Source organism: Piliocolobus tephrosceles, chromosome 2 (assembly GCF_002776525.5).
Source record: "Piliocolobus tephrosceles isolate RC106 chromosome 2, ASM277652v3, whole genome shotgun sequence".
Lineage (NCBI taxonomy): Eukaryota > Metazoa > Chordata > Mammalia > Primates > Cercopithecidae > Piliocolobus > Piliocolobus tephrosceles.
In genome coordinates, this window is record NC_045435.1 from 79,127,183 (window position 1) to 79,139,042 (window position 11,860).

An 11,860-nucleotide genomic window follows, 5' to 3' on the forward strand; every position below is an offset into this window, starting at 1 on the left:
AAATGCATGTATAAATATGTAAAATATACACACATATAAAATTTTATTTTTTTGGTTAATTGGGGAGATATTAGTTGTTGGCTCTGGTCACTTGAATGTCTCTGAGTTGAATGAAATGTGATTAGTAGCTTTGTGATAGTCTGATGAAAATTTTAGAATATTGAAAAATACACACATTTCAAAGTACTGAGTGGAAAATTAAAATTATACTTCAAACCAATGTAATATGTGATATTTATATTTTTCAAAATTCTAAGTTTGTGGTCTCTGAGACCAAGATTCTAAGTTTGTGGTCCTCTAAGACCACAGTTTAAAGTTGTCTTGTGATTTTTTTTTTTCCATTATAAAAATTTATCAAGGGAATAATTTGAGTTTTTAGAGGCTTGGTTTAGCAAGGTAAAAAAGACAACCAAATTATTAAAACACTTTATAAATTATTTTAAAACCTACCAATTGGGGCCTAAATGAAATAAACCCCCTATTACCTTAGGAAAGAGACAGCTTTCCTAAATCACAAAAGTTGATTTCCAAGCTACACTCTTACTTTTAATGCCTTGGAACCCTAAGGAGAACTAAAGCTCACCAGCGATGGCTGCTCTGGAAGTCAAGGTGGGAAGAACAGGCAATATCCTGACACAGGCTAGATACAGACTCTGAGCCAAAAGCAGAGTCTGTGACATGGAAAGGGACCACACAATTTTTTTTTTGAGATGGAGTCTTGCTCTGTGGACTAGACTGGAGTGCAGTGGCACGATCTCGGCTCACTGCACGCTCCACCTCCTGGGTTCATGCCATTCTCCTGCCTTAGCCTCCCAAGTAGCTGCGACTGCAGGAGCCTGCCACCACGCCCGGCTAATTTTTTGTATTTTTAGTAGAGATGGGGTTTCACTGTGTTAGCCAGGATGGTCTCGATCTCCTGACCTTGTGATCCGCCCACCTCGTCCTCCCAAAGTGTTGGGATTACAGGCGTGAGCCAGGGATTACAGGCGTGAGCCACCGTGCCAGGCAGGGACCACACAATTTGTTATCCAACCAGGACACTTTTTTTGTTGGTTTGTTTTTTGGAGACAGAGTCTCACTCTTGTTACCCAGGCTGGAGTGCAGTGACGTGATCTCAGCTCGCTGCAATCTCCGCCTCCTGGGCTCAAGCGATTCTCCTGCCTCAGCCTCCTGAGTAGCTAGGATTACAGGCACCCACCACCATGCCCCACTAGCTTTTTGTATTTTTAGTAGAGAACGGGATTTTGCCATGTTGGCCAGGCTGGTCTTGAACTCCTGACCTCAGGTGATCCACCTGCCTTGGCCTCCCTAAGTGTTGGGATTACAGGCATGAGCCACCATGCCTGGCCCCAACTAGAACACTTCTGATTGTGGAAGAGGATGCTATTAATTACTCAAACCAAAAGGCATAAAAGGAGACATATGTCCAACCAAGTGATAAGGCAGTTTGGGAAACCACATTTCCCAGTATGCCCTGCCCCTTGAGAGTTAAAAATCTTAACTGGCACACAGCACGCTGGAACACCTGTGGTTAGCACCATTTAAGAAGTAAATGGTACAGGGCTGGGTTCTGACATGAAGGCCTCCCCCTTCCATGGGACACTTAACCAGACACAGGACACAACACCTGAGGTGAAATTTCAATGGGTATTAAGCCTGGGGTAGAGCTTCTCTCTCCCCACAAATCTAGCTTCCAAAGATGTGGAGCTGGTGGAGCTGTCCATTGGTCCGCTGCCCTGTTTCTCCTGGGCGCTGCCTCTGCCTCCCCATATCACCAGCGAACCCACTGTCACTAGTCTTTAGGGGGATTCTGGGCTAGGTGCTCTTCCCACTCGACTTCAACCAACTTGTACAGCTCCATGGTGGCCTGGGCATCTTCCACAGAGGAATGTCCGCTCTTCCCAACCTGGATATCCCGGTTTAGCAGCTTCTTGGTGAGATGCTTCAGAGACATGGTGGCATTCTCCGGGCAGTCAGCCTTCCAGGTTGAGGGGGAGATATGGGAGGTGTCACGGGTGAGGGACTTGGGGTGAAAGTACTGAAGGGCTTTGAATTCAATGTGGATGGCATGTCCCACCACTGTCTTCCCTGTGAGTATCTTCAAGATCTGGCCTCGAGCAACCTTGAAGGGTGTGGCATTCACCACATGCTGCTTCCGGATACCACTCCATCTGGTTCGGTAGTCCACAATGTGGCAGGGGGGAAGAATGTACTCATCATAAAGCACATCTCCACTGTAGTTGACAATGCTACATCGAGCCAAGGAACTAACATGCCCCTTTGGTCCTGTGCCCACCATCTCACAGTCAATTGCCACCATCTTCTGTGGCAACTTCTGGGATATTCCGGAGCATTTATTCTCTGAATGAGCTTGGGTGGAGTTCTGTGGGGCATTCTTCTGAGGATGGTTCTTCTTAGAGGATTTCTTCTGGGAGCCCTTCTTCTGAGAGCGGGTTGGGTGACTACTGATCTTTAGAAGGGCACTCTGGAACTCCCCCAGCAAATCTACTTTAGCAGCAACAGAATCAGCCTTTTTTGAAGGAGCAGGGATCAGCCAAGACACTGCAGCTTTCTTGTCCAGGGGCTGTCCTGACCCATTGCTAGAGGCAGCTGTCTTCTTTTTTTTGGGAAGGAAGGGGTCTTCCAAGTGCCATCCACCATCGGAGCTTCCCCTTTCTTTGGAGGTTCAGAGTGCAACTTAGGCGCCTTGCTAGGGGGTTGGTTCTTTTTACTCAGAAAGCCTCTCCGTTCTAAGAGCCTCGGCTTCTTGACAAAATTTCGGTGCTTGGCATTTCCTTCTAATGCCTTTTTGGGAGGAGGTTCCCCAAAATCCAGATTGAGCAGTAAAGTAGACATAGGGACAATGGGAGGTGGAAAAGCAGTTGGAAAGAGTGGCTTATGGATGAAAAGAGGATGTGGGACTCATTCTCTGCTGAATCCTACTGTCCAACATATGGAGGTCTGTAGTACACCCCGCGCAGGGGTGGGATCGAGGCTCGAGGCAGGCCACCTGGATAAGCATACTTCAGTCTCCGAGGTACAGATTGTCCTCTCACGCTCACAAACCTACCTCCCAGATGGGTTTAGCCAAGGCCAGAAGCGTCCCGTCTTGTGATTTTAATACTGATGGTAAGTCAAAAATCCTGAGGCTTGGAATTTTTTCTTTTTTCTTTTTTTCTTTTTAGAGACAGGGTCTTGCTCTGTCATCCAGGCTGGAGTGCAGTGGTGTGATCTTAGCTCACTGTAATCTCAAAATCCTGGGATCCTCTTGAATAGCTGGAACTACAGGCACGTGCCACCACACTTGGCTAGTTTTATTTTTTGTAGAGATGGAGTCTCACCAAGTACCCTAGGCTGGTCCCTCACTCCTGACCTCAAGCAGTCCTCCCACCTTGGCCTCCCCAAAGCACTGGGATTATAGGCCAGAGGCTTGGATTTATCAATAATTGGCTATTGTCTTTAAATCAGTGCCTCTTATCTCAGAAAACCAGGGAAAAGATGAGTATTTTGAATGCCCCCTCTGCTGTCCTCCCAGCATAAACATCAGACAGAACACTGCTTTTCCTTCTCAACTCCACTGCCTGTCCCCATTCTATGGTTGATGTTTTTGGAGTATGGGGTGGGGAAAATCCCAAAACTATTTTTTTGGAAATTCACAAAGGTATATGATCTTTCAGTATTCAATTGCCTTTTTACTGTACAAAACCTTTATTTGTTTCACTGTATAAGCTAATCATAAAATAACCAGTGCTTGTAAGAATGTAGCAGAACAGACTTTCTCCTATATCCCTTTAAAATTTTTGCCAATCTGTTAGGTCAACCATATCTTGCTGTTTCCATTCGACTTTCTTTGATGACTAGTGAGCCTATGCTTCTTTAGTATGTGTGCTTTCCATTTGTGGTGTGTGTGTGTGTGTGTGTCTGTGTGTGTGTGTGTTGTCAATTCATATCCTAGGCCCATTTTTCTTTTGTATTATTTTTAATTGATAGGAGCTTTTCATGTAGATTATATGTTTAACAAAAGGAATAATATAAAACAGAATACTGAAAGGGTTTCCTCCATTGTTCTCTTACCCTTACAGAAGCTATAGTTTTCTCATTATCTTTCTTTCTCCTGGACTCTTCTTTACCTCCTAATGGTTCTTAGAGTTAATAAGTTAAGCAAATGAGTCATCTGAATTTTCTATTCTTTCTCTCTTGGGTGCAACTGTCTGGGGCCAGCGTCATGTTCAGTAAAAGAATTTACCAAGACAGTCGTAGGTAAAGAAAGGCAGATTCATTAGAGAAAGTATGAAGATACATTGCAAGAGTACAGTGGGCAGCTAAGCAGAGAAGAGGCTATCTGTAAAGAACCAGGGGCTGGGGGGAAGTTTTGTAGGGTGGTGCTAGAGGAGCTACGCAGAACGAGGTGGTGCTGCTCGGGCTACAGGCAGAGCAAGGTATTTGGAAACAAGATTTGCTAGTGGATTGTCTGTAATTAGACATTTTTCAGAACAATTATTCTCCCCCACCTGGGGCTCTTTCCTAGTTGTTACTTATCAGGACTACCCTTTCTTCATTTTTCTCTCTCACTGTTCACCCTATCAATCTTTTAGTCAGTTCAGGCTGCTATAAAAAAGGCAAAATAGACTGGACAACTTAAAGAACAGATATTTATTTCTCACAGCTCTGGAGGCTGGGAAGTCTGAGATTGGGATGCCATTATGGTCAGGTTGTTGGTGACGGCTCTCCTGGTTCATGATGAGAGAGAAAGATGAGAGAAAAAAACAGAGAGAAAAAAATGTCTCTTCTGTTTCTTCTTATAAGGGTGCTAATCCTATCATGAGGGCTCCACCCTTAAGACCTAATTACCTCCCAAAGGCTCCATCTCCAAATACCATCACCTTGGAGATGAGGGTTTCAATCTGTGAATTTTGGAGGAAAACAAACATTCAGTCCATAGCATCTTCACATTCTCTCCTCCTGTGCCTTTTTTTTAAAAAAAAACTTTTTGCACACTGCCTAAAATCCCAGCATAAATCCTGATCTAACACTTACTATCTTTGTGACTTTGAGCAAGTTACTCATCTTGCTGCACCCCAGTTTCTTCATCTGTAAAATGAGAGAAACATTCAACTCATAGTTATTTTATAGAGTAAATGAGGCAATGCATATAAAATGCTTAACACAGTGCCTGGCATGTACTAAGCACTTAGTAAATGGTAGCTTATTCAGAGATAGTACAAGTAGCTGACCACAGGCACTAAGGACACGCTGGGATAAAGGGAGCCATGGGCGAGTGGGTTTTCTAAATGCTTGCCTTGTGGGCCTTCACAGCCTTCTTGTGCTTGGTGTTTGCTCTGCCTGGTTTTGCCTTCATCAGACTTCATCTCTTTCTGTGCCTCTTCTTGACCTGATAGCTTGTACTGTTGGAGCATCTCCAGCAGCAGTTTGTTCTCTTCCTCCTAGGGGGCAAAACTGGCTTCTTCCCAGAGTATATTGCCTGCCCAGAGACAAAGTCCATTTCATTGATTCATCTGTTCATTCCATAAATATGAACTGATACCTTATTTTATCCAAAGCACCTTGTTGCGTGTTCTGTGATAAAAACATAATTATAACAAAAGTCCTGTCCTGACGCTGCCAAGAGCTTACAGGGAGACAAGCCATGTATCTAAAGAAAATTAGTACACTATAGTAAGGGATGTTCCATAAAAGACCAACATGTAAAATGCTCTGCGATTTCAAAGAAGGGAGAGAGTTCTTATGGCACAAGAAAGCAGAGACTGTTTCATGGATGAGGTAGCATTTAAGCTGGATTTAAAGAATGAATGGTTTCGATATTGCAAAGAAAGGAAAAAGAGATCGCTATGTAGCTTGTGGGATAAAAGGCACTGTATCACTTTGGATTGATTCCATTATAAGTAACAAAAATTCTGACATAAGCAAAACTAAAGTTCCCTCGTGTAACTGAAAACTCCAGGAGCTAAACTGGCTTCAGGTAACATTCAACCAGGGTGCAAACATGGATATCTTGTCCTGGCTTCTTGCACATCATCTCTTGTCTCTATTCCCTTCAGGTAAACTCCATTCTCAGTTAGGTTCTCATCTGATGGTAGCAAGATAGCAACAGCAACTCTGGCCTTATATCCACACAACTTCGTGGAGCTGAGAGTGAGTTCTCCAAAAGTCCCAGCAAGAGTTTCTGCATCTCTGGCTTTGATTGGGTCACATGTCCATTTCTGAATGAGTCCCTGGGGCTGGAGGTATAATGGCCAGGTGTGAATCACCAGCCTACCCTGCAAGCCTAGGTGTTCTACCACCAGATGTGCCTGGACTGAGAAGCTTGGACTGAGAAGGGTGGTATCACTTTAAGATAGGCAGAAAAACAACAAATGTCACCGGCACAGAGACCAGCAAATAGTCCAGTCTCTTTAGTCCAGTCCAGATTAGAATGCAGGATGCCCGAAAGGAAGTAAAAGAGATATAATAGAACTGAAAATACATTGGGGCTGGATTGTGAAGTATCTGTGTTTTTGGTTTGTTTCTTTGCTTTATGTGAAGCATCTTGAATAGGAGACCAAGAGGTTTAAGCTTTAATTTCGTGTGTCACTGAACAATTTGGTAGGTCACTGAAGAATTATGCAAGATGCTACATCTGATCCAAACTCTGCACGATGAGTTATATTCTGGCAACAGTCTTCTGGATAGATGGAACAGAAAGGGAAGAAGCAAGAAGACAACACGCACTAGTACAGAAAGAAGACCATGAACTGGAGTGAGGGCAGTGGACACAGAGACAAGGGGTTTAAGAGAGTTAAGGAACTGTGGTCAGGCACGGTGGCTCACACCTGGCCAGTCACACCTCCAGCCCCGGTGGCCAGGCATGGTGGCTCATACTCAGCACTTTGGGAGGCCGAGGTGGGCAGATCACTTGAAGTCTGGAGTTCCAGACCAACCTGGCCAACATGCTGAAACTCCATCTCTACTAAAAATACAAAAATTAGCCAGATGTGGTGGTGCACACCTGTAATCCCAGCTACTCAGGAGACTGAAACAGAAGAATCACTCAAACCCAGGAGGCAGAGGCTGCAGTGAGCCAAGATCATGCCACTGCACTCCAGCCTGGGTGATGGTGCGAGATTTCATCCAAAAAAAAACATATGTGTGCGTGTATGTATGTGTGTATATATATATATATATATACACACACACACACATACACACACACACATACACACACACAGGGTTAAGGAACTGGAATCAACGAATGAGGTCTATAATTAGACAATGTGTAAGATGTCTAACCGTGGTTGCTTTTGAGTGGGGTGATATAATAAAGCATCAAATAATTTACATTTGGCTTTTGCAGAAGATTTGACTCTTCAAACTATGTTTCATTCAGGTTAATGCTCAAATTGTTTTGAGTTTTCCAAGAAGAGTAACTAGAAGGTGAAAGAGGTGGGAGGGCCGAGGCAGGCTGTGTGCTTGACATCAGGAAAGAGGGCCTTGTGATGGAAAATGTGGACAACATAAGCAAAAACCAGAATCAGGAATTGTACATCAGGTGGTGCTTGTATAACTTTAAAAACTGACATAATGTGTTTTGTTTCCCCTTTATAGGACTGGTATAATTCAGGAAAACCTTGTGTGTTTTGGCTGTCAGGTTTCTTTTTCACCCAGGCCTTTTTAACTGGAGCTATGCAGAATTATGCCAGAAAATATACCACCCCTATTGATTTGCTAGGATATGAATTTGAGGTATAGTAACTCCTTAAAGTCAACAGTATTTCGTTACATTAAGTCATGTATTTAAACCGAGTTTATATATTGTAACCCATTGTAAGCAATTTTACTTCCTTCTTTGGGTTGTAAGAATATTTGTCTTGCTATCCCTAAGATAGAACTTTTATATACTGCAATATTTGATTTAAATAATCCAATGCTGTTCTTCTCTTTAGCAAAAATTATTATGAGGTACAGTAACATTTGATAAAGTACTTAAAAAAGAAATACTTTTATACTTTTTTACAAACTATGGCTGAAAAAATGTGTAGTTTAACAAGCTATTATACGGTAGAGTTTCCATGAATGTGTTCTGAATATTTCGCTAATGTATTCTTTATGAGATGAAGTTGTCTGGAGAGGATCACTGCTAGTGTGTGCCTGTCCCTTCAGGTTATCCCATCTGATACATCTGACACATCACCAGATGATGGTGTTTATATTCACGGATTGTATCTCGATGGCGCACGCTGGAACCGAGAAAGGTCAGTGGTTTCAACTGCCAGGACCTCTTCATTTGTAGCTGAATCATAGATAAGATAGGCAATCCGTTGCTTTAAAAAAAAAAAAAGAGTCCTCTTTTAAGGCAAATAATAATATCAGAACTCTCACATAAATCATTAGTCAGGCTGGGGCAACTGATGAGTTGTTATTTTTAGGTGCTGAATAATTTTTAGTCAATATTTCAGTAGTCTTATTAGTAGAAAAGTTAGCTGAAATTATTTTCCTGCTTATTCCATTTTATAACAGTTGCCTTCTATTTTGTAATGTGTAGGACTACCTCATTTTTAAACAGTTTACAGTTATAATGAAGTTCACCTTTCTGTTAGTGAATGGGAAGCCTTTCCTTGCATTTTGATAATAAATAAATATTTACAATAAATATTGAATTTCCTGTTTCACTCAGGAAATTAAGCAATACTATTCCTGTTTAAAATATATGGGATAAAGAGAAGAGAAGGAGAGAAGAGAAGGAGAGAAAGTTTCCCTTGGAGCCCTGGCCTCATGGGCGGTCATTAAAAATTGGCAGCCGTTGATAAGTGTCCACTGTTTACCCTTTGCCGTCCCATCGTTTTCTTTTGTTTCTCCCAATTCTTCATTGCCATTTTTTCATTTTCTTTTTTTACATTTTTTCTCTATGTCTCTAGTACTTTCTTCTAGTAAAAGCCAATATGTAAGTAGCAATTTGTTCTTAGAAGCAAATTTCAGAAGTTATTTCTAATAATTTCTATCAATTTCTCTTTACAGTGGATTGCTTGCTGAACAACATCCCAAACTTCTGTTTGACCTGATGCCCATCATATGGATAAAACCAAGTAAATATTCTCTCAAAAAAATTTATATGAAGTTCAGGGAGAAAAAGAATGGATATTACATACTGCTCCCCAAAATTAGTTTTTGCTCAAACCTTTTAGGATCTAGCTCAATTATAATAAACATTGATAGAATATTTACATTAGAAATTATTATTATCCCTTTGTGTGTATGGCATTTATATTGTTTTGGGAATAACATGCTGCTTTTTATGCTCCTAGCCTATGGGATATGTCATTCTTTTCAGCCCTCCCCTCACTTCTACAAGGGGGTTCACAGATTGAACAGCTGCCCATCCATATTCTGAATTCCCTTTGCACATTGCTCAGAGGCACAAATTAGCTTGACACAGTCTCCAGATAGTGACTAGCATTTTCTGGCTATAAGAAACCTCTAGGCCTAGGAGCCAGCCGGGTGCCCCAAGGCATAGATGTTGCCAGCCGCATGGGGTGGGGGCCAATTTTGTCCCATTTAGGAAACTGCTTGCTCCTCCCCTGCTTCTGCCATCATCATCTTTCTACAAGTCTGGAAAAAAAGTCTCATTCTTTTGTTTTCTCTTCCCTAACGTTTTAATTCTTAAATAACAACAATTTCTTAAATGAAATATTTACCGATCACCCAGAATCACCATCCAACCTATCAAATATTCTCATTATGAATGTGGTTCAGTTATAACTATGAGAAATGTGACCTTAGTTTGGAAAGACTCCTAATATCTTATATCTGGTTTTTTGGGGATTGTACATAGTTTCTTTTTGTGAATTGGTAAAAGTTGGCATGTTTTTCTTATTATTTACCTGCTAAAAACAATTAGAAATGCCAGCTTCTGTGTGGGTTTCTTGGATTAGCGCTCTAAGCAGTTGTATTTCTCCTTTTGCGTCTCCCCCACTACCTATACTGTATTTTATTCCTTTTTCCCTCCCTTCTCCTTCTTCCTTCCCAAATTCTCTTGAGTTTTCTCACAGAACTTTAAAGTCTATTCCTGTCTTCCACACCTAGAATCATGCACAATATGAAATACTTGCCTTAGGCCAGGCGTGGTGGCTCATGCCTGTAATCCCAGCACTTTGGGAGGCCAAGGCAGGCAGATCACGAGGTCAAGAGTTTGAGACCAGCCTGGCCAACATAGTGAAACCCCGTCTCTACTAAAAATACAAAAATTAGCGGGGCGTGGTGGCAGGCGCCTATAATCCCACCTACTTGGGAGGCTGAGACAAGAGAATCACTTGAACCTGGAAGGCAGAGGTTGCAATGAGCTGAGATTGTGCAACTGTACTCTAGCCTAGGCGACAGGTCTCAAAAAAAAAAAAAAAAAAGAAATACTTGCCTTGTTACAATCGTAATACTGTATGTACTCTAAAAAGATATATGTATATATGCTGTAAAACCTTCATATATCACAATTATGATCTTAGATGTAGTTCTGGCCATTTTATTACAAGATAAGTAGTTCTTTTAGTACTAATGGCTGTTTTCCCCCTTATCAAATGAATATGTTTCTTTCTTTTTTTTCAAGCTCAAAAATCTCAGATTATAAAGTCGGATGCCTATGTCTGTCCCCTCTACAAGACAAGTGAACGTAAAGGAACTCTTTCCACTACGGGACATTCTACTAACTTTGTCATTGCAATGCTGTTAAAAACAGACCAACCTACTCAGCACTGGATCAAGCGTGGGGTTGCTTTGCTTTGTCAGCTGGATGACTAAATTGGACAAATTTATAAAACATCCAAAAGTTTACAAAAAAAAAAAAAAAAACCTGTCCTACTTAAAATATATACATTCTAAAACCAAGTATCTTGGTGTTATTCTTTTAAATGGTCTTTGCAAACGCTCATTGCATTGTTCTCCTCTCTGAGGAGAACTTTTTGAAGTTTGATTGTATGTGAAAAATAGATTTGGGGGTTAAACGGATAAAATTTAACAAATATCAGGAATTATCTCCTTCACAAATGTTAAGTCATTCCTTCAGCTTCAGTATAGTTTACTTTCCACTCTCCTACCTTAATTATACATAAATATTTCAAATACATAAATTAAGAAATTATAAATATGGAAAATATTAAAACAGTTACACAACTACACCTCTTATTTCTTACCTCTAAGACATCGGTTCCATTTCTCACCACATCCTTGTGACTTGGAAAGGAAACTCAAAGCTACAAAGCTGGCCTGCAAAGGCAGTAGGATGGCTGGAGGGCAGTCCGAACTTCTACACCTGCAGTGACAGTGTGCTTCTCAGCATTTGCTTCATATTTAATTTGAAATGTCAAGTGGTCCCTTTGTTTTTTTTTTAGTGTATATTAACAATTAAAAAATATTTCAACAAAACAGAATTTTGGTCAAAATTTTATCTTGTGTAGAGTGAATTCTTCCCTTAGGATTCCAGGGACACTTAAGGCCACAGTTCTGTAACCCAAGGAAAATTTAGTCACAGCTACCTAGTGAATCTAGTACATTGGGACAGTCACTTTGGATAATTGGGTCACAGCAAAATGTTTGGGTTCTCTTAAATGAAAAATTGATTGTGGTTTGCAGTAGCTATGTGCATGAGTCTTAAGAGAACGAATTCTCTTTGCATGGCCAACCCCCTGCAAAAACATTTTATTCCAGGAATAAAATGTTTAATCCTTTAAATTTGATGAATGTAGCACTGAAGAAAAGAGATCATGTTTCCAAAAAGAGCTAAACCACATGTAAAAAACAAGGAGAATGTGCCAGACTGTCTTATGATGAAGTATTTATAGTAAAGCTATTAATGGAATGGTCACTACAGGGGAGA

General features: G+C 41.1%; 1 protein-coding gene and 1 pseudogene across 2 annotated transcripts in view; one reads left to right on the plus strand and one right to left on the minus strand.

Moving 5' to 3' along the window:
- Positions 1 to 10,872, plus strand: part of DNAH12 (dynein axonemal heavy chain 12) — a 256,283-nt gene extending 245,411 nt beyond the window's left edge. For both annotated transcript variants that reach the window (XM_031935192.1, XM_031935193.1), the window contains exons 71-74: positions 7,603 to 7,740; positions 8,158 to 8,249; positions 9,013 to 9,080; positions 10,595 to 10,872. In XM_031935192.1, coding sequence (XP_031791052.1) covers positions 7,603 to 7,740; positions 8,158 to 8,249; positions 9,013 to 9,080; positions 10,595 to 10,785 — 489 coding nt within the window. In that variant the 3' untranslated portion in view covers positions 10,786 to 10,872. The remainder of the gene's footprint in view (positions 1 to 7,602; positions 7,741 to 8,157; positions 8,250 to 9,012; positions 9,081 to 10,594) is intronic.
- On the minus strand, positions 1,769 to 2,856 carry LOC111534387 (annotated as a pseudogene).
- Positions 10,873 to 11,860: the final 988 nt, after the last annotated feature.